The sequence below is a fragment of the Eschrichtius robustus genome, chromosome 1 (assembly GCF_028021215.1).
Source record: "Eschrichtius robustus isolate mEscRob2 chromosome 1, mEscRob2.pri, whole genome shotgun sequence".
In the NCBI taxonomy this organism is placed as follows: Eukaryota; Metazoa; Chordata; class Mammalia; order Artiodactyla; family Eschrichtiidae; genus Eschrichtius; species Eschrichtius robustus.
Window position 1 is genome coordinate 91,575,360 of NC_090824.1, and position 22,753 is coordinate 91,598,112.

Below are 22,753 nucleotides of genomic sequence, written 5' to 3' on the forward strand. Positions count from 1 at the left end.
GGAAAAGCAACCAATAACCTACAAGGGAATCCCCATAAGGTTATCAGCTGATTTTTCAGCAGAAACTCTGCAGGCCAGAAGGGAGTGGCAGGATATTTAAAGTGATGAAAGGGAAAAACCTACAAGCAAGATTACTCTACCCAGCAAGGATCTCATTCAGATTCAACAGAGAAATCAAAAGCTTTACAGACAAGCAAAAGCTAAGAGAATTCAGCTCCACCAAACCAGCTTTACAACAAATGCTAAAGGAACGTCTCTAGGCAGGAAACACAAGAGAAAAAAAGACCCACAAAAGCAAACCCAAAACAATTAAGAAAACAGTAACAGGAACATACATATTGATAATTACCTTGAATGTAAATGGATTAAATGCTCCAACCAAAAGACACAAACTGGTTGAATGGATACAAACACAAGACCCACATATATGCTGTCTACAAGAGACCACTTCAGACCTAGGGACACATACAGACTGAAAGTGAGGGGATGGAAAAAGATATTCCATGCAAATGGAAATCAAAAGAAAGCTGGAGTAGCAATGCTCATATCAGATAAAATAGACTTTAAAATAAAGACTGTTACACGAGACAAGGAAGGCCACTACATAATGATCAAGGGATCAATCCAAGAAGAAGATATAACAATTATAAATAGTTATGCACTCAACATAGGAGCACCTCAATACGTAAAGCAAATGCTAACAACCATAAAAGGGGAAATCCACAGTAACACAATAATAGTGGGGGACTTTAACACTCCACATACACCAATGGACAGATCATCCAGATAGAAAATAAATGAGGAAACACAGCTTTAAATGACACAGTAGGCCAGATAGACTTAATTGATATTTATAGGACGTTCCACTCAAAAGCGGCAGAATACACTTTCTTCTCAAGAGCACACAGAACATTTTCCAGGATAGAGCACATCTTGGGTCACAAATCAAGCCTCGGTAAATTTAAGAAAGTTGAAATCGTATCAAGCATCTTTTCTGACCACAACACTATGAGATTAGAAATCAATTACAGGAAGGACTTCCCTGGTGGTCCAGCAGTTAAGAATCTGCCTTCCAATGCAGGGGACGCAGGTTCAATCCCTGGTCAGGGAACTAAGATCCCATATGCCGCAGGGCAACTAAATCTGTGCGCCACAACTACTGAGCCCGCATGCTCTAGAGACCCTGTGCCACAACTAGAGACCCCACATGTCACAACTACTGAGGCCACGTGCTCTGGATCCTGCATGCCACAATTAGAGAGCCTGTGTGCTCTGGAGCCAGCGCAACACAACTAGAGAGCCAGTGCACCACAACTACCGGGCCTGCGTGCTCTGGAGCCCGTGCGCCACAACTAGAGAGCCCACACACCACAACTAGAGAGCCCACACACTGCAATAAAGAGCCCGCACGCTGCACCTAAGACCCGATGAAGCCAAATAAATAAATAAATAAATAAATATTTTTAAAAAAGAAATCAATTACAGGAAAAAAACTATAAAACACACAAACACATGGAGGCTAAACAATACGCTACTAAATAACCAAGAGATCACTGAAGAAATCAAAGAGGAAATAAAAGAATACATAGAAACAAATGACAATGAAAACACAGCAACCCAAAACCTATGGGACACAGCAAAAGCAGTTCTAAAAGGGAAGTTTATAGCAATTCAATCTCACCTGAAGAAACAAGAAAAATCTCAAACAATCTAACCTTACATCTAAAGCAACTGCAGAAAGAAGAACAAAAAAAACCCCTAGAGTTAGTAGAAGGAAAGAAATCATAAAGATCAGAGCAGAAATAAATGCAACAGAAACAAAGAAAACAATAGCAAAGATCAATAAAACTAAAAGTTGGTTCTTTGAGAAGATAAACAAAATTGATAAACCTTAAGCCAGACTCATCAAGAAAAAAAGGGAGGGACTTCCCTGGTGGTGCAGTGGTTAAGACTCCACGTTCCCAATGCAGGGGGCCCGGCTTCGATCCCTGGTCAGGGAACTAGATCCCACATGCATGCTGCAACCAAGAGTTTGCATGCCACAACTAAGGAGCCGGCTAGCTGCAACTAAGGAGCCCATGAGCTGCAACAAAGGAGCCCACGTGCTGCAACCATGGAGCTGGTAAGCCATAACTAAGGCGCCCACATGCCGCAACTAAGGAGCCCACCAGCTGCAATTAAGACCCGGTGCAACCAAATAAATATTTTTAAAAAAAGGAGAGGATTCGCACTCCCTCTTGCGAGAGCACCAGAATCACAACTGGCTGCTGGACAATCATTGACAGGAAGACCCTGGACTTCACCAAGGAGGATACCCCACATCCAAGGACAGAAGAGAAGCCACAGTGAGACGGTAGGAGGGGCGCAATCAGAGTAAAATCAAATCCCATAACTGCTGGGTGGGTGACTCACAGACTGGCGAACACTTATACCACAGAAGTCCACCCACTGGAGTGAAGGTTCTGAGCCCCACGTCAGGCTTCCCAACCTGGGGGTCCGGCTACGGGAGGAGGAATTCCTAGAGAATCAGACTTTGAAGCCTAGTGGGAATTGATTGCGGGACTTTGACAGGACTGGGGGAAAAAGAGACCCCACTCTTGGAGGGCACACACAAAGTAATGTGTGCATCGGGACCCAGGGGAAAGAGCAGTGACCCTGGGGGAGACTGAACCAGACCTACCTGCAGGTGTTGGGGGGTCTCGTGCAGAGGCGGGTGGTGGCTCTGTTTCACCGTGGGGATAAGGACACTGGCAGCAGAGGTTCTGGGAAGTTCTCCTTGGCGTGAGCCCTCCCAGAGTCTGCCATTAACCCCACCAAAGAGCACGGGTAGGCTCCAGTGTTGGGTTGCCTCAGGCAAAACAACCAACAGGGAGGGAACCCAGCCCCACCCATCAACAGTCAAGTGGATTAAGGTTTTACTGAGCTCTGACGCCACAGCAACAGGGAGGGAACCCAGCCCCACCCATCAACAGTCAAGTGGATTAAGGTTTTACTGAGCTCTGACCGCCACAGCAACAGTCAGCTCTACCCACCACCAGAGCCTCCCAGCAAGCCTCTCAGATAGCCTCAACCACCAGAGGGCAGACAGCAGAAGCAAGAAAAACTACAATCCTGCAGCCTGTGGACCAAAAACCACAGTTACAGAAAGATAGAGAAGATGAAAAGGCAGAGGGCTATGTACCAGATGAAGGAACAAGAAAAAACCCCAGAAAAACAACTAAATGAAGTGGAGATAGGCAACCTTCCAGAAAAAGAATTCAGAATAATGATAGTGAAGATGATCCAGGACCTCGGAATAAGAATGGAGACAAAGATTGAGAAGATGCAAGAAATGATTAACAAAGACCTAGAAGAATTAAAGAACAAACAAACAGAGATGACCAATACAATAACTGAAATGAAAACTACACTAGAAGGAATCAATAGCAGAATAACTGAGGCAGAAGAACGGATAAGTGACCTGGAACACAGAATGGTGGAATTCACTGCTGCGGAACAGACTAAAGAAACAAGAATGAAAAGAAATGAAGACACCCTAGGAGACCTCTGGGACAACATTAAACGCAACAACATTCGCATTATAGGGGTCCCAGAAGGAGAAGAGAGAGAGAAAGGACCAGAGAAAATATTTGAAGAGATTATAGTCAAAAACTTCCCTAACATGGGAAAGGAAATAGCCACCCAAGTCCAGGAAGCGCAGAGAGTCCCATACAGGATAAACCCAAGGAGAAACACGCCGAGACACATAGTAATCAAAGTGGCAAAAATTAAAGACAAAGAAAAATTATTGAAAGCAGCAAGGGAAAAACGACAAATAACATACAAGGGAACTCCCATAAGGTTAACAGCTGATTTCTCAGCAGAAACTCTGCAAGCCAGAAGGGAGTGGCATGATATACTTAAAGTGATGAAAGGGAAGAACCTACAACCAAGATTACTCTACCCGGCAAGGATCTCATTTAGATTTGATGGAGAAATCAAAAGCTTTAGAGACAAGCAAAAGCTAAGAGAATTCAGCACCACCAAACCAGCTCTACAACAAATGCTAAAGGAACTTCTCTAAGTGGGAAACACAAGAGAAGAAAAGGACCTACAAAAACAAACCCAAAACAATTAAGAAAATGGTCATAGGAACATACATATCAATAATTACCTTAAACGTGAATGGATTAAATGCCCCAACCAAAAGACATAGACTGGCTGAATGGATACAAAAACAAGACCCATATATATGCTGTCTACAAGAGACCCACTTTAGACCTAGGGACACATACAGACTGAAAGTGAGGGGATGGAAAAAGATATTCCATGCAAATGGAAATCAAAAGAAAGCTGGAGTAGCTATACTCATATCAGATAAAATAGACTTTAAAATAAAGAATGTTACAAGAGACAAGGAAGGACACTACATAATGATCCAGGGATCAATCCAAGAAGAAGATATAACAATTATAAATATATATGCACCCAACATAGGAGCACCTCAATACATAAGGCAACTGCTAACAGCTATAAAAGAGGAAATCGACAGTAACACAGTAATAGTGGGGGACTTTAACACCTCACTTACACCAATGGACAGATCATCCAAAATGAAAATAAATAAGGAAACAGAAGCTTTAAATGACACAATAGACCAGATAGATTTAATTGATATATATAGGACATTCCATCCAAAAACAGCAGATTACACGTTCTTCTCAAGTGCGCACGGAACATTCTCCAGGATAGATCACACCTTGGGTCACAAATCAAGCCTCAGTAAATTTAAGAAAATTGAAATCATATCAAGCATCTTTTCTGACCACAACGCTATGAGATTAGAAATGAATTACAGAGAAAAAAACGTAAAAAAGACAAACACATGGAGGCTAAACAATACGTTACTAAATAACCAAGAGATCACTGAAGAAATCAAAGAGGAAATAAAAAAATACCTAGAGACAAATGACAATGAAAACACGATGACCCAAAACCTATGGGATGCAGCGAAAGCAGTTCTAAGAGGGAAGTTTATAGCTATACAAGCCTACCTAAAGAAACAAGAAAAATCTCAAGTAAACAATCTAACCTTACACCTAAAGAAACTAGAGAAAGAAGAACAAACAAAACCCAAAGTTAGCAGAAGGAAAGAAATCATAAAGATCAGAGCAGAAATAAATGAAATAGAAACAAAGAAAACAATAGCAAAGATCAATAAAACTAAAAGCTGGTTGTTTGAGAAGATAAACCTAATTGATAAGCCATTAGCCAGACTCATCAAGAAAAATAGGGAGAGGACTCAAATCAATAAAATCAGAAATGAAAAAGGAGAAGTTACAACAGACACCGCAGAAATACAAAGCATCCTAAGAGACTACTACAAGCAACTTTATGCCAATAAAATGGACAACCTGGAAGAAATGGACAAATTCTTAGAAAGGTATAACCTTCCAAGACTGAATCAGGAAGAAACAGAAAATATGAACAGACCAATCACAAGTAATGAAATTGAAACTGTGATTAAAAATCTTCCAACAAACAAAAGTCCAGGACCAGATGGCTTCACAGGTGAATTCTATCAAACATTTAGAGAAGAGCTAACACCCATCCTTCTCAAACTCTTCCAAAAAATTGCAGAGGAAGGAACACTCCCAAACTCATTCTATGAGGCCACCAGCACCCTGATACCAAAACCAGACAAAGATACTACAAAAAAAGAAAATTACAGACCAATATCACTGATGAATATAGATGCAAAAATCCTCGACAAATTACTAGCAAACAGAATCCAACAACACATTAAAAGGATCATACACCACGATCAAGTGGGATTTATCCCAGGGATGCAAGGATTCTTCAATATACGCAAATCAATCAATGTGATACACCATATTAACAAACTGAAGAATAAAAACCATATGATCATCTCAATAGATGCAGAAAAAGCTTCTGACAAAATTCAACACCCATTTCTGATAAAAACTCTCCAGAAAGTGGGCATAGAGGGAACCTACCTCAACATAATAAAGGCCATATATGACAAACCCACAGCAAACATCATTCTCAATGGTGAAAAACTGAAAGCATTTCCTCTAAGATCAGGAACGAGACAAGGATGTCCACTCTCACCACTATTATTCAACATAGTTCTGGAAGTCCTAGCCACGGCAATCAGAGAAGAAAAAGAAATAAAAGGAATACAAATTGGAAAAGAAGAAGTAAAACTGTCACTGTTTGCGGAAGACATGATACTATACATAGAGAATCCTAAAACTGCCACCAGAAAACTGCTAGAGCTAATCAATGAATATGGTAAAGTTGCAGGATACAAAATTAATGCACAGAAATCTCTGGCATTCCTATACACTAATGATGAAAAATCTGAAAGAGAAATTAAGGAAACACTCCCATTTACCATTGCAACAAAAAGAATAAAATACCTAGGAATAAACCTACCTAGGGAGACAAAAGACCTGTATGCAGAAAACTATAAGACACTGATGAAAGAAATTAAAGATGATACCAACAGATGGAGAGATATACCATGTTCTTGGATTGGAAGAATCAACATTGTGAAAATGAGTATACTACCCAAAGCAATCTACAGATTCAATGCAATCCCTATCAAATTACCAATGGCATTTTTTACGGAGCTAGAACAAATCATCTTAAAATTTGTATGGAGACACAAAAGACCCCGAATAGCCAAAGCAGTCTTGAGGGAAAAAAATGGAGCTGGAGGAATCCGACTCCCTGACTTCAGACTATACTACAAAGCTACAGTAATCAAGACAATATGGTACTGGCACATAAACAGAAACATAGATCAATGGAACAAGATAGAAAGCCCAGAGATTAACCCACGCACCTATGGTAAACTAATCTATGACAAAGGAGGCAAAGATATACAATGGAGAAAAGACAGTCTCTTCAATAAGTGGTGCTGGGAAAACTGGACAGCTACATGTAAAAGAATGAAATTAGAATACTCCCTAACACCATACACAAAAATAAACTCAAAATGGATTAGAGACCTAAATATAAGACTGGACACTATAAAACTCTTAGAGGAAAACATAGGAAGAACACTCTTTGACATAAATCACAGCAAGGTCTTTTTTGATCCACCTCCTAGAGTAATGGAAATAAAAACAAAAATAAACAAGTGGGACCTAATGAAACTTCAAAGCTTTTGCACAGCAAAGGAAACCATAAACAAGACAAAAAGACAACCCTCAGAACGGGAGAAAATATTTGCAAATGAATCAACGGACAAAGGATTAATCTCCAAAATATATAAACAGCTCATTCAGCTCAATATTAAAGAAACAAACACCCCAATCCAAAAATGGGCAGAAGACCTAAATAGACATTTCTCCAAAGAAGACATCCAGACGGCCACGAAGCACATGAAAAGATGCTCAACATCACTAATTATTAGAGAAATGCAAATCAAAACTACAATGAGGTATCACCTCACTCCTGTTAGAATGGGCATCATCAGAAAATCTACAAACAACAAATGCTGGAGAGGGTGTGGAGAAAAGGGAACCCTCTTGCACTGTTGGTGGGAATGTCAATTGATACAGCCACTATGGAGAACAATATGGAGGTTCCTTAAAAAACTAAAAATAGAATTACCATATGATCCAGCAATCCCACTACTGGGCATATACCCAGAGAAAACCGTAATTCAAAAAGACACATGCACCCGAATGTTCATTGCAGCACTATTTACAATAGCCAGGTCATGGAAGCAACCTAAATGCCCATCAACAGACAAATGGATAAAGAAGATGTGGTACATATATACAATGGAATATTACTCAGCCATAAAAAGGAACGAAACTGAGTCATTTGTTGAGACGTGGATGGATCTAGAGACTGTCATACAGAGTGAAGTAAGTCAGAAAGAGAAAAACAAATATCGTATATTAATGCATGTATGTGGAACCTAGAAAAATGGTACAGATGAGCCAGTTTGCAGGGCAGAAGTTGAGACACAGATGTAGAGAATGGACATATGGACACCAAGGGGGGAAAACTGCGGTGAGGTGGGGATGGTGGTGTGCTGAATTGGGCGATTGGGATTGACATGTATACACTGATGTGTATAAAATTGATGCCTAATAAGAACCTGCAGTATAAAAAAACAAACAACTAATACTAAACTTTCACTGGGTTATTTGTATGGAAATATGTTAATATAAATGTTTCAGACATTACATGAAATTTCTAAAAATCTTATATTTGTATGTGTATGGAAATATGTATGGAAATATGTTAATATAAATGTTTCAGACATTACATGAAATTTCTAAAAATCTTATATGTTCTGGTATAATGTTATATGTAATAATCCTAGTTATTACTTTAAAATGTATATCTCAGAAATAACTAAAAAAAAAAAAATAGGAGAGGATTCAAATCAGTAAAATTAGAAATGAGAAAAGGAGAAATTACAACTGACACTGCAGAAGTACAAAGGATCATAAGAGACTACTTACTACAAGCAACTATATGTCAATAAAATGGACAACCTGGAAGAAATGGACAAATTCTTAGAAAGGTATAACCTTCCAAGACTGAACCAGGAAGAAATAGAAAATATGAACAGACCAATCACAAGTAATGAAATTGAAACTGTGATTAAAAATCTTCCAACAAACAAAAAAAAAGCCCAGGACCAGATGGCTTCACAGGTGAATTCTATCAAACATTTAGAGAAGAGCTAACACCCATCCTTCTCAAACTCTTCCAAAAAACTGTGGAGGAAGGATCACTCCCAAACTAATTCTATGAGGCCACCATCACCCTGATACCAAAACCAGAAAAAGATACTACAAAAAAAAGGAAATTACAGACCAATATCACTCATCAATATAGATGCAAAAATCCTCAACAAAATACTAGCAAACAGAATCCAACAACACATTAAAAGGATCATACACCATGATCAAGTGGGATTTATCCCAGGGATGCAAGGATTCTTCAATATATGCAAATCAATCAATGTGATACACCATATAAACAAATTGAAGAATAAAAACCATATGATCATCTCAATAGATGCAGAAAAAGCTTTTGACAAAATTCAACACCCATTTATGATAAAAACTCTCCAGAAAGTGGGCACAGGCCACTACCTCAACATAATAAAGGCCATGTATGACAAACCCACAGCAAACATCATTCTCAATGGTGAAAAACTGAAAGCATTTCCTCTAAGATCAGGAACAAGACAAGGATGTCCACTCTCACCACTATTATTCAACATAGTTTTGGAAGTCCTAGCCACGGCAATCAGAGAAGAAAAAGAAATACAAATTGGAAAAGAAGAAGTAAAACTGTCACTGTTTGCAGATGACATGATACTATTCATAGAGAATCCTAAAGATGCCACCAGAAAACTACTAGAGCTAATCAATGAATTTGGTAAAGTTGCAGGATACAAAATTAAGGCACAGAAATCTCTTGCATTCCTATACGCTAATTATGAAAAATCTGAAAGAGAAATTAAGGAAACACTCCCATTTACCACTGCAACAAAAAGAATAAAATACCTAGGAATAAACCTACCTAGGGAGACAAAAGACCTGTATGCAGAAAACTATAAGACACTGATGAAAGAAATTAAAGATGATGCAAACAGATGGAGAGATATACCATGTTCTTGGATTGGAAGAATCAATATTGTGAAAATGACTATATTACCCAAAGCAATCTACAGATTCAATGCAATCCCTATCAAATTACCAATGGCAGTTTTTATGGAACTAGAACAAAAAACCTTAAAATTTGTATGGAGTCACAAAAGACCCCGAATATCCAAAGTGGTCTTGAGGGAAAAAAACCGAGCTGGAGGAATCAGGCTCCCTGACTTCAGACTATACTACAAAGCTACAGTAATCAAGACACTATGATACTGGCACAAAAACAGAAATATAGATCAATGGTACAGGATAGAAAGCCCAGAGATTAACCCACGTACCTATGGTCACCTAATCTATGCCAAAGGAGGCAAGCATATACAGTGGAGAAAAGACAGTCTCTTCAATAAGTGGTGCTGGGAAAACTGGACAGCTACATGTAAACGAATGAAATTAGAACACTCCCTAACACCATACACAAAAATAAACTGAAAATGGATTAAAGGCCTAAATGTAATACTGGACATTATAATACTCTTACAGGATAACATAGGAAAAACACTTTTTGACATAAATCACAGCAAGATCTTTTTTGACTCACCTCCTAGAGAAATGGAAATAAAAACAAAAATAAACAAATGGGACCTAATGAAACTTAAAAGCTTCTGCACAGCAAAGGAAACCATAAACAAGACGAAAAGGCAACCCTCAAAATGGGAGAAAATATTTGCAAATGAAGCAACTGACAAAGGATTAATCTCCAAAATATACAAACAGCTCATGCAGCTCAATATCAAAACAACAAACCCAATCAAAAAATGGGCAGAAGACCTAAACAGACATTTCTCCAAAGAACACATACAGATGGCCAAGAGGCACATGAAAAGATGCTCAACATTACTAATTATTAGAGAAATGCAAGTCAAAACTACAGTGAGGTATCACCTCCCAATCAGAATGGCCATCATCAAAAAATCTACAAACAATAAATGCTGGAGAGGGTGTGGAGAAAAGGGAACCCTCCTGCACTGCTGGTGGGAATGTAAATTGATACAGCCACTATGGAGAACAGTATGGAGTTTCCGTAAAAAACTGAAATTACAACTACCATTTTTTAGCAATAAAGTGTTTTTAAATTAAGGTATGTATATATATATTTTTAGACATAATACTATTGCACCCTTAACAGACTACAGTATAGTGTAAACATAACTTTTTTTTTAAAGATTTATTTATTTTTTTTTAAAATTTATTTATTTTATTTTATTTATTTATTTTTTATTTATGGCTGTGTTGGGTCTTTGTTTCTGTGCGAGGGCTTTCTCCAGTTGCGGCAAGCGGGGGCCACTCTTCATCGCGGTGTGCAGGCCTCTCACTATCGCGGCCTCTCTTGTTGCGGAGCACAGGCTCCAGATGCGCAGGCTCAGTAATTGTGGCTCACGGGCCTAGTTGCTCCGCGGCATGTGGGATCTTCCCAGACCAGGGCTCGAACCCGTGTCCCCTGCATTGGCAGGCAGATTCTCAACCACTGCGCCACCAGGGAAGCCTTAAACATAACTTTTATATGCACCGGGAAACCAAAAAATCTATGTGACTCACTTTATTGCGATATTCACTTTATTGTGGTGGTCTGGAACTGAACCTGCAATATCTCAAAGGTATGCCCGTACTCTGCTTACAATAATGGACAGAATAACCTGACAGGAGACAAGTAAGGAAATAGAGGACTTCACACAATAAACCAACTAGATCTAACAGACATACACAGAACACTCTCCCAACAACAATAAAAAACACATTCTTCTCGAGTTCACATGGCGTATTTTCCAGGAGAGAACATATGTTAACTGCAATTACAGATTACAGATTTTAAAAGACAGATATCAGATTGCAGATTTTAAAAGACAGATATCATATGAAGTATCTTCTCTGACTACAATGGGATGATGTTAGAAGTCAATAACAAAAGGAAAACTGGAAAACTGACAAAATTGTGGAAATTAAACAACACATTTTTAAAGAAAGAAGACTCAAATTACTAAATCAGAAATGAAAGTGGGGACATAACTACCTATTCTACAGAAATAAAAAGGATTATAAGAGAGTACTATGAACAACTGTATGCCAAAAAGTTGGATGACCTAGATGAAATGGACAGATTCCTTGAAACACAAAATCTACCGAGACTAAATCACAAAGAAATAGATAATCTGAATAGACCAAATCTCCTAGTAAGGAGATTTAATCAGTAGTCAAAAATCTCCCAACCAAAAAAGCAAAACAAAACCAAAACCGATTCCTAACAAAGAAAAGCCATGGACCTGATGGGTTTACTGGTGAATTCTACCAAACATTTAAAGAACTAATACCAATCTTTCTCAAACTTTTCCAAAAAACTGGAGAGGAAAGAACACTTCCCTACTTATTCTATGAAACCAGCATAATCTTGATACCGAAGACAGATAAGGACACTACAATAAAACTACCGACCAATATCCTTTATGAACACTGATGTAAAAATCCTCAACACAAGACTGGCAATCTGAATTCGGCAGCATATTAAAAGGATTATATACCATAACCAAATGGGATTTATTCCTGGAATGCAAGAATGGTTCAACATACAAAATTCAATATATACATCACAGTTTTCTCCAACAGAATGAAGAAAAAAAAAAACCCACATGATCATCTTAATTGATGCAGAAAAAGTATCTGACAAAATTAAACACCACCGCATGATAAAAAAAACACTCAACAAACTAGGAATAGAAGGAAACTACTTCCAGATAGTAAAAGCCTTATGTGAAAAACCCACAACAAACATCATACTCAACGGAGCAAGACTGAGAGCATTCCTCTAAGATCAGGAACAAGGCAAAGATGCCTGCTTTCACCACTTCTATTCAACACAGTTCTGTAAGTTCTAGCCAGAGTGTTTAGGCAAGAAAAAGAAATAAAACGCATCCAAGTTGGAAAGGAAGAAATAAAATGATCTCTGTTTGCAGGTATGATCTTATATAGAAAACCCTAAAGATTCCACCATAAAACTTAAGGGTAAATGAACTGAGCAAAGTAGCAGGATACAAAGTCAACACACAAAAATCAGTTGCATTTCTATACACAAACAATGAGCAATCTTTAAAGGAAATTATGTTTCCATTTCCAATAGCATCAAAAAGAATAGGACTTCCCTGGCAGTACAGCATTTAAGACTCTGTGCTTCCACTGCAGGGGATGGGGGTTCAATCCCTGGTCAGGGAGCTAGGATCCCACATGCCACATGGTGCAGCCAAAGAAAAAGAATAAAGTACTTAGGAATTAACTTAACCAATGAGGTAAAAGACTTGTACAATGAAAACTACAAAACACTGCTGAAAGAAACTAAAGACATAAGTAAATGGAAACACATTCCATGTTTATGAATTGGAAGTCTTACTATAGTTAAAATCTCATTACTATCCCAAAAATCTACAGATTCAATGCAATCCCTATCAAAATCCCCATGATATTTTGTTTTCACAGAAAATTCTAACATCATATGGAATCTCAAGGGACCCCGAATAGCCAAAACAATCTTGAAAAAAACTAAAAAAACTAGAGGACTCACTCTTCCTGATTTCAAAACTTATTACAAAGCTACTACAGTAATCAAAATAGCCAAATGAAGACAGACATATAGACCAATGGCTAAGAACAGAAAGCCCAGAAATAAACCCTCATATACACAGTCAAATGATATTTGACAAGGGTGCCAAGACCATTCAATGAGGAAAGAACAGTCTTTTCAACAAATGGTGCTGGGAAAACTGGATATCCACATGCAAAAAAATGAAGTTGGACCCTTACCGAACAACATACACAAAAATTAACTCAAAATGGACCAAGGACCTAAATATGTAAGACCTAAAACAATATAACTCTTAGAAGAAAACACAGGACAAGAGCTTCACAACACTGGATTTGGCAATAATTTCTGGGCTAGGATACCACAGGCACAGGTAGCAAAAAAAAAAAAATATGCAAATTGGACTTCATGAAAATTTAAACAATTTTGTGCATCAAAGGACACCATCAACAGAGTAAAAAGGCAACCCACAGAATGGGAGAAAATATTTACAAATCATATGTATGACATGGGATTAATATCCAGAATATATAGAGAATTCCTAAAATTCAACAACCAAAAAAACAAGCAACTCAATTCAAAAATGGGCAAAGGACTTGAATAGACATTTCTCCAAAGAAGATATACAAATGGCCAATAAGCACATGAAAAGATGCTCAACATCACTAATCATTAGGGAAATGCAAATCAAAAATACAATGAGATACCATCTCACACCCATGAGGATGACTACTATCAAAAATACAGAAAACAAGTGCTGAAGAGGATGTGGAAAATTGGAAGCCTGTGTACTGTTAGTGGGAATAGTATAGCTGCTATGGAAAACAGTATGGCAGTTCCTCAAAATATCAGAAATAGAATTACCATGTCATCCAGCAATTTCACTTCTAGGTAGATACCCAAACAAATTGAAAGCAAGGTCTATATATATTTGTACACAATGTTCATAGCAGTATTATTTGCAAAAGCTAAAAAATAGAAGCAACCCAAATGTCCATTGACGGATGAATGGACAGGCAAAATGTGGTATATAAATACAATGGAATATGAATATTATTCAGCACTACAAAGGGAGGAAATTCTGACACATGTTACAACATGGATGAATCTTGAGGACATTATGTTAAGTGAAATAAACCAGTCACAAGAAGAAAAATACTGTATGATTCCACTTCTATGAGGTACTTAGTCAAAATCATAAAGACAGAAAGTAGAATGGTGATTGACAGGGGCTAGTGGGAGGGGAGAATGGAGAATTATTGTTTAATGGCTATAGAATTTCAGCTTTACAAGATGAAAAGAGAGTTACGGGAAAAAAAAAAAAAAGAAAAGAGATCTATGGGGATGGATGGTGGTGCTGACGGTTGCACAACAATGTGAATGTAGTTAATGCCACTGAACTATGTACTTACAAATGGTTAAGATGGTATAGGGCTTCCCTGGTGGTGCAGTGATTAAGAATCCGCCTGCCAATGCAGAGGAAAACGGGTTCGAGCCCTGGCCCGGGAAGATCCCACATGCCGTGGAGCAACTAAGCCCATGCACCACAACTACTGAGCCTGCGCTCTAGAGCCCACGAGCCACAACTACTGAGCCCACATGCCACAACTTCTGAAGCCCACGCGCCTAGAGCCCGTGCTCTGCAACAAGAGAAGCTACCGCAATGAGAAGCCCGTGCACCGCAACGAAGAGTAGCCCCCACTCGCCACAACTAGAGAAAGCCCATGTGCAGCAACGAAGACCCAACACAGCCAAAAATAAATAAATAAAATAAATTAAAATTAAAAAAAAGAGAGACACCTGTTTTTTTTAAGAAAAAAAGGTTAAGATGGTAAATGTTATGTGTATTTTATCACAATATTTTTTTTTAAGTTTTTAATTAATTATTTATTTATTTTTGGCTGTGTTGGGTCTTCGTTTCTGTGCGAGGGCTTCCTCTAGCTGCGGCAAGCGGGGGCCACTCTTCATGGCGGTGCGCGGGCCTCTCACTATCACGGCCTCTCTTGTTGCGGAGCACAGGCTCCAGACGTGCAGGCTCAGTATTTGTGGCTCACGGGCCTAGTTGCTCCGCGGCATGTGGGATCTTCCCAGACCAGGGCCCAAACTCATGTCCCCTGCATTGGCAGGCAGATTCTCAACCACTGCACCACCAAGGAAGCCCCTGACAATTTTTAAATATAATTAAAAAAAAAAAGAAGATACTGTATGGCTCTAGCCATGGAGAGTGACAGATGAAGGAAATGAATGTCCCTATTTTCTGTGATTTAGGAACTTCAGGCATATTTGAATAACTGATTCAGTATTTTCGAATAATAAAACTTTAAAATCTTCATTACAGTTAAGACGAATGTGATTGAGAGGAAAATCATATACACAGGTTCCACTGTGATGTATTTGTTGGGTAAAAGCAGTATATGGTTCTGTCTCATTTATCATAAAGCTTTTTTGGGATAGAGAGGGCAAAAGTGCTGAAACCCCAAGCAGGACTAAGGTGTATTTTCCTTTTTTACAGCTTCCTCTTTGTTCCATAGGGTTAATTAGCTCCACATGTTAACAGGTCTGAAACAAGCATCAGAATAGGTAAAGCCTGAAATTGACCATAAGGCTCAGCATCATTTGGACAGAGACCACAAGGAGTGTTGATGGAAAAAACCATTATTTTCTGTCACAGTGAATAAAGCAGCATTAAACACCCTTCACTCTCAATGCTCTTGGAGTTATTCTGGATTGGCAAAACACGGCCCAGGTACCACCACACTCCTCTGTAGCATCCATAGTGGATACCATTATTCCCTTTCCCACTGAGCTCGGCTGCAGCATCAGGATACTGATCAGAGTTCATTAGCACACTGGATGAAACCTCTCTGTCATCCATGGCAACTGATGTGCTGTACGCAAGGTCACTGCAACCCCTGTCCTGCCTCTCCATCTCTGGAACAATACAGATGATTCAGTTTGCATTATGCCACGTAACAGCTATTCAACTGCTGCCCTATCCTGACTACGAGCAGACAGGAGGCCACTTGAGCCAATTTCAGATCAGCGAGAAAGAGCACTATAATTCCAACTTACAGTTTCAAGGCTCTTCTGGAACTCCAGAAGTTTAGCTTCGGCTTCCTCATAATTCTTGAAGAACATACACAGTTCATACATCTCCATCATGAATAGTAATGGGGACTCCTTTGAGGAAGAGTTTGAATGAAGTTAAAAATCCTGAAACTTAATCAATACTATATTCTCAATGAGTAATGCCAATATAAGAGAGGTTAAAGTAAAAAACAAAACAAAACAAAACTATTAATAACAGCTTTGTAGTAGAATGAAATCATATATATTAAAAAGAAGGGAAATTAAATTTATAGTTCCTTTCGGAAAAAAGATACTCAGGCCAGGTACACCTACTCAACAGTCCATACTCCAGTCTATACTTGGTCCACTACACATGAGCAGGAGATGTTCCATTAGACGCTGCTAAGACATCTCTACATACACTCCTGGGTAATGGGCTCCACTGATCTGTTAACCTACTGCTTGTTTGTGGCATTAATCCATACATTCCCATCACTTCGGTGGGAGCTTTTTGGTCAGAGGATAGGAGTTTTAGAATTAGAGATTATGGATCTGAACCGTAAGTAAACCACTTACTAAAGTACTTTGAGACCGTGGGCATGTTACTTAAGTTCTGTGAGCCTTGGTATATCACTCTGAGGATAAAATGAGGATAATATCATTTCATAACATTCTTCTAAAATATTACTTTATATAGGATTATTGTTAGAATTGACTAAAATAAAGCACTTTGCTAAATAAATGATAGTTCTAATATCATTATGTTGTTGGCTTAAAAAAAAAATCCCAGAGATAGGAATAATTTTAAAAGCCAATGGGGGATATTCTGAAGTAACCCTTTTAAACTGAGGAAAGAAATGAACTAACACTACCTTAAAGAAAAGCTGGAAACCTCTGATGAGAGTTTTGCTCTTCTGCCGTGTTAATAATGTCCTCCAGATGACTGAGAGGTCCTCAAGGTCCCAGGTATGGCCCTCCAGTGAGTCCTGAATGTGTCCCATTGCTTCAGCTGCAACACTGTGCTCCACAGAAGTGATGACCCAAACACAGAGGCAAGGAATAGCACTGGCGTCCTGCCAGTGGATAAGAACTTTTCAAAATAAGATAATGACTGCACATGGATTACTTGACTGCAGAAGCTTCCAGCAATGCTACAACTACAGATGGATATTTCCTGTTTAGAACAAGTCACCTCACTAAATTGGTTAAAATGACTTGAAAATCCTTCAAACATGAAACAAGCTCTAATGAACAACCAAGGGACTGTTATAAACTGTCCTGCAGAGTATAGTAGGTCAAAAGGCCAAGAAACCGAGGGGATATATGTGGAGGTCAGGAAAGTACTAAGTATAAGAAAACAAGACTGTCCTCTGCAGAACTGCTGATCAAGGGACTGTTCAGAGCATCCCTCCTTCCCTGCTCAAGACACAGAGGTGGTCGGTCCACCAAAGCATCCTTCTCTATGACTGCCAACCGGAAGCCAAGGCTCTGATCACTTAAGTTACTGAACATTAAGGCACAAGGAAATGCACTAGATGGCATTAAGTGCATTTAGTGCACTAGATGCACTAAGCTGGGGAAGCACAAAAAGTGGCAGTGACCTTGGAAACACATGCTAGGGCCTCATTGTCATCACCTCACATCCTCCCTGATTATCAGCCTTCCCTGTCTCTTCCCACTTTTTCTACTGCCCTCTGAGTCCCTAATGTAGGCTTCTCAAGATTCTCACCTGGACACATGAGGCCAGGACACTAAGGATTGGGGCCTGTTGTTTCACTGCTTCTGCCAGGAGCCAGCACCAGGAGATTGGCACCTCTGAGCACTGAAGCAGAATTTCAAAGAAATCAGTCATCTCTACTTCGTTTCTTTGGAGTTCCTGCGGGGACTTGTTGCAGACTTGATCACTGTCCATTCTAGACTTGGACACTGAGGGCAAGTTCTCAAAAGCCAGTCTTAAGTGGTCTTGAAGAACAGGGCTGAAATACTGGAGAAGAGATTTCACCTAGAAAACATATTAGATGAGTGATGATCAAAAAAGACAACCAACTTCCAATTTCAGCTGGAGCTGAAAATGCTGGAGAAAAGCATAGGCAAAGTTCTTTCTCACCCTGAACTGCGTCAGAGGTGACCATATACTTTTACATAGTTGTTGTGTTTGAGTGAGTTTCCATATTCAATCTGGAGTCACAAAAACTCTTCCTTCAGCTCTTTAGTAGTAATGACTAGTCCTCTGAAGCCAACCCACTGGAATCTTAGTAAAAATAATAGTATCATAGCAAACAAAAGCCTAGGTATACACAACAGAAAGAACACTGTCTTCTGAGAAGTGTTCCAATTTCCGCTTCTTGAATAACTGGCAACAATCGGTGGCTTACCTCCTCTGGGTGGTAATTATGGAGTTGGCTGTGAATAATAAACTGTAACCAATCATTTGCTTTGGCACATTCTCTAAGGTAAGAAGTGCTCAGTTTCAGATTGTGGAGCCTGCAGAATTGTACCACTAATGCCCACTGGCTGCTGGATTCACTGGATAACCTATAATTGGGAGTGGGGGTGGGGGGTTAAGAGGAAAAAAACTTGTTAAAATATAGTTTTAAACTGGAAACTTAGTAAAAAATAAACTACAGTATATTCTCTAAAAAGCCTTTCAACAAATACCAAATATTTATTAGACTGCTTTGGAAAAAAAAAAAAGGACTCTTTCACCCATAACGTACAATAAATTTCTTAGCATACTGGCAAAATTCATTCCTCATTTTATCGACCAAGTATCTATCAAACAGCTATGCACCATCGTTAGGAGAATTGAGAAAAATAGTCACTCAGAAATTGTCTGAGTGCTTAATTCTCTTGCATGATTCACTTTAGAGTATCAGAGCCCTGACAGGTGCCTGGGCTTCCTTGCTAAGGGGAGGGTACCTGCTGAGAAGGAAACTGTTGAGAACAGTCAGTGACAGGAGGTACATGAGAATGGTGCATTCCCAGGGTCGGGGTAGCTGGGTCAGCCCCAGCGGATAATAGCACAGAGGAAAGATGACATCAATGTATAAGGAGAGGGGCTTTCGTGGACAGATGGTCACCTCACCTTCCATTATCAACTGACATATATTAGCAAGAAAAAAATCAAGGACATCATTTAGAGTCAAATTTTGTGAGATCTATCCCGCTCCTTCTGAAATGATTTCAACATGTAACACTTAAGAGACTTCTCAGACCAGCAGCACAGTGCAGGAGACAAAGCTCTTCTCCACCTCTTGGAAACTCTATCTGTAAAGAGGGAATCATTATCTTCACCCTCCTTTTACTGATGGCAAGATGCAACTGAAATCTGTTATGTGCTCGATGAGTAAGAAGATAAGGTCTAGGGGGACTGGTGAAAACATGTGTTGGAAAAAAGACTAGGCAAACACAGATTGGAACAATAAAGCTTGCTAGAAAAGAGGCTGGGATCACAGCTCACAAACCTCTTTATTTCCTGCTGCTGAATGCTGTCCCATATACCTTCTTCTACGAGAACAAGCAATTCTTCTATGGTTGACTTTTCACCCATAGCCAGTTTAGATAGTTTTTCAGCTATAAGAAATATAAACAACAAAATATGGTCAAGAGGGCTTCCCTGGTGGCGCAGTGGTTGAGAATCTGCCTGCCAGATGCAGGGGACACGGGTTCGAGCCCTGGTCTGGGAAGATCCCACATGCCGCGGAGCAACTAGGCCCGTGAGCCACAACTACTGAGCCTGCGTGTCTGGAGCTTGTGCTCCGCAACGAGAGGCTGCGACTGTGAGAGGCCCGCGCACCGCGATGAAGAGTGGCCCCCGCTCGCCGCAACTAGAGAAAGCCCTCGCACAGAAACGAAGACCCAACACAGCCAAAAATAAATAAATAAATAAATAAATAAATAGCATTCCCTTAAAAAAAAATATATATATATATATGGTCAAGAGAAAAGGTCAGGAACTAGGCAGTTCTGTTTGAAGAGTGTGGCCCAGAGACATTTCAGAAACCCATTAAAGGGCCCAATAATGTGAGATAAAGTGTAAAAAATTCTGCAGAAAAAGGATGAAACAGAAGATAACTGTTTCCTCCCCAACCACTCACAATTCAGTGCCTTAGACCTATTTGTCCCTTGTCCTCTCAACAAAACAAATGACATAAAGGTGCTGTACCTAGAGACTCTCTGATAAAGTTGTACTGAGCATCTTCATTTCTACACGTGTAGCTCAAAATTATATTGGCCACTTTCATATCAACTCTGAGCATGAGGCTGTCGAGGCCAAGCAGTTCTAAGAAACAAACACAGGCAGCTCCTATTGAAGGTATGTGGAAGGAGGAGAGCCCTAAAACATAGGCTTCATTGCCTACTTGCTGGATCCTGAAAAAGAAAGGAATCAAAATCACATGAGCATGTGAAAATTTTTTCTCACCAGGAAAAGCGGATTGAATTACATCAGTGATACTTGGAGCGTCAGACGCATGCGATTTTTGACTTCCTCCCCCTTCCCTTTTTCACCCCTTGTGTACATCCATTTAGGTTCTTGGTAGCTTTTAGTCACCTTCCGGCTCCATAGCCCCCTATTCCCTTGTATTTTACCTTCTCCTAAAACGCCTACTCATAGTCCAAATTATTTTTGCTTCCAACTTTATTCAGGGAACATGGAATAGAACTTATGAAAGACTACCAACTTATGATCTTATTGTGAGTATGTACACGAACTACCAAGAAAATTAATGCCACCTAAAATTTGACATCATAAAGCACATACATTTTAAATGACTCATATATGTACTTTTACATGAACAGGAAAATTTCGAGGACCATGTTTATATACTATGTAGAATGAAGATGAGAGAATGAGGGACTTTTCTCTTTCATTGTTCACCCTTCTGACCTACTTAAATATTTTAACATAAAGATGCATTACTTTGTTAACTATAAAACAATAAATCTGTATTTAGCTGCTGATTGTATCAAATACTCCTCCCAATTCTGTGCTTTATAAAAGTGAATTATAAAAGACCAAGATCTTAAATACAGAATTCACATCTCACTATAGAATTCCCTCTTTATAATGAGCGCTAACATTTGGCAAGCTCCTGGATCATTATTTTAAAACATGGTTTTCAGATATATTTATTATCTTATTTAAAATATATTTTAATCTTTTTTCCCTGGCGGTCCAGTGGTTAGGACTCCATGCTTCTACTGCAGGGAGCATGGGTTCAATCCCTGGTGGGGGAACTAAGATCCCGCAAACTGCATGGCGCGGGCCAAAATACAAACAAACAAACAAACAAAAAACACAAAAGACAAGCTAAATGCCAAAAACCTGGGATATACAGAAAAGCACAAATGAAAAAATACATATATATATAATTCCCCAGTCAAATATAATTACTAACTGTGGTATGTTTCCAATAGGTTTTTTATATGCATTTATATGCATGTGTAAAAGTACACAGATATGCCTTTTATTAAGAGTACAAATTATGTCTTAAATACTCACAGCTGCTTGGGGGTCTTGCTCTTGGTTAATTCCTGAACCAGAAAAGTGCCAAACGCAAATGATGGTCGTCCATGATGTAAATAATAAGCAAAATTCAGACGTTCTACTATAGCATATTTATTAACCAGGTCAGGGCTAGAGAAATGTGGGAGCTGACTCACTGCATCTGGGGGGAAAGTGAAGCAGTTATTAATCCTCTGCACCTCACCGTGATTAATTTCAGATCTGCATGTGGAAAACTTTACTCTGCAATGGTAAAAGAAAACTGGTTGCTATAATCATTTTGTACCACTGTGTATCACTTTGAACCACCAAGATGTAATAATTTTAATGTGTGGAGGTAGCCCTCATTTTATACAAAAATGTGTACCTGAGAAGTTGCATAAAAACTTATAAACTATGCTTTTTCCCTACTGAACTTACTTGTTATTTTAGATGCTTTAATTTTATATCTGATGATCCATTAAGTTCACAGTGGCAATAACCCTTTAACTACAATATCTCTGCTAATGATTTGCAAATGTAGCTTTTAAATTCATTCATGCAGCTCACTGCACAATGAAATCTCTTCGTCTCATATTTATATGAATCCTCTATTCACCAAGGCCAACTCACTGTACCTTTCTCCAACAAATACTTTGAGAACATCCTTTTCTCCATATTAATACCCTCCTAATAAACTTTTGTTATCACTACCTGTACTTTCTGATGTTGGATTCATAGAGCACCTTATTATCTACATCATGATACCATCTTTCCAAGACCAGCAGAGTAGTTCAAAGTTCCTCTGTGCCCACGAAAAAAGCAGAAAAAAATTTTTTTTGTCTTTTTAGAAAAATACGAAGTCAAAAGATATTTGGATGTGAAAAGTTGGTATGAAATAAAGTTAGGGCTTGATAGGAACAGTTAACTGCTTCTTAA

The 22,753-nt window shown here is 38.9% G+C and overlaps 1 protein-coding gene across 1 annotated transcript in view; it reads right to left on the reverse strand.

The window, feature by feature from the left end:
* Positions 1-22,753, reverse strand: part of SPG11 (SPG11 vesicle trafficking associated, spatacsin) — an 89,493-nt gene that overhangs the window by 22,204 nt on the left and 44,536 nt on the right. Inside the window, exons 21-27 of the mRNA XM_068550704.1 lie at positions 21,833-21,998; positions 20,495-20,700; positions 19,794-19,902; positions 18,705-18,864; positions 18,059-18,331; positions 17,202-17,402; positions 16,333-16,440 (exon numbers count right to left, since the gene is read on the reverse strand). Of these exons, the coding sequence (XP_068406805.1) occupies positions 16,333-16,440; positions 17,202-17,402; positions 18,059-18,331; positions 18,705-18,864; positions 19,794-19,902; positions 20,495-20,700; positions 21,833-21,998 (1,223 nt within the window). The remainder of the gene's footprint in view (positions 1-16,332; positions 16,441-17,201; positions 17,403-18,058; positions 18,332-18,704; positions 18,865-19,793; positions 19,903-20,494; positions 20,701-21,832; positions 21,999-22,753) is intronic.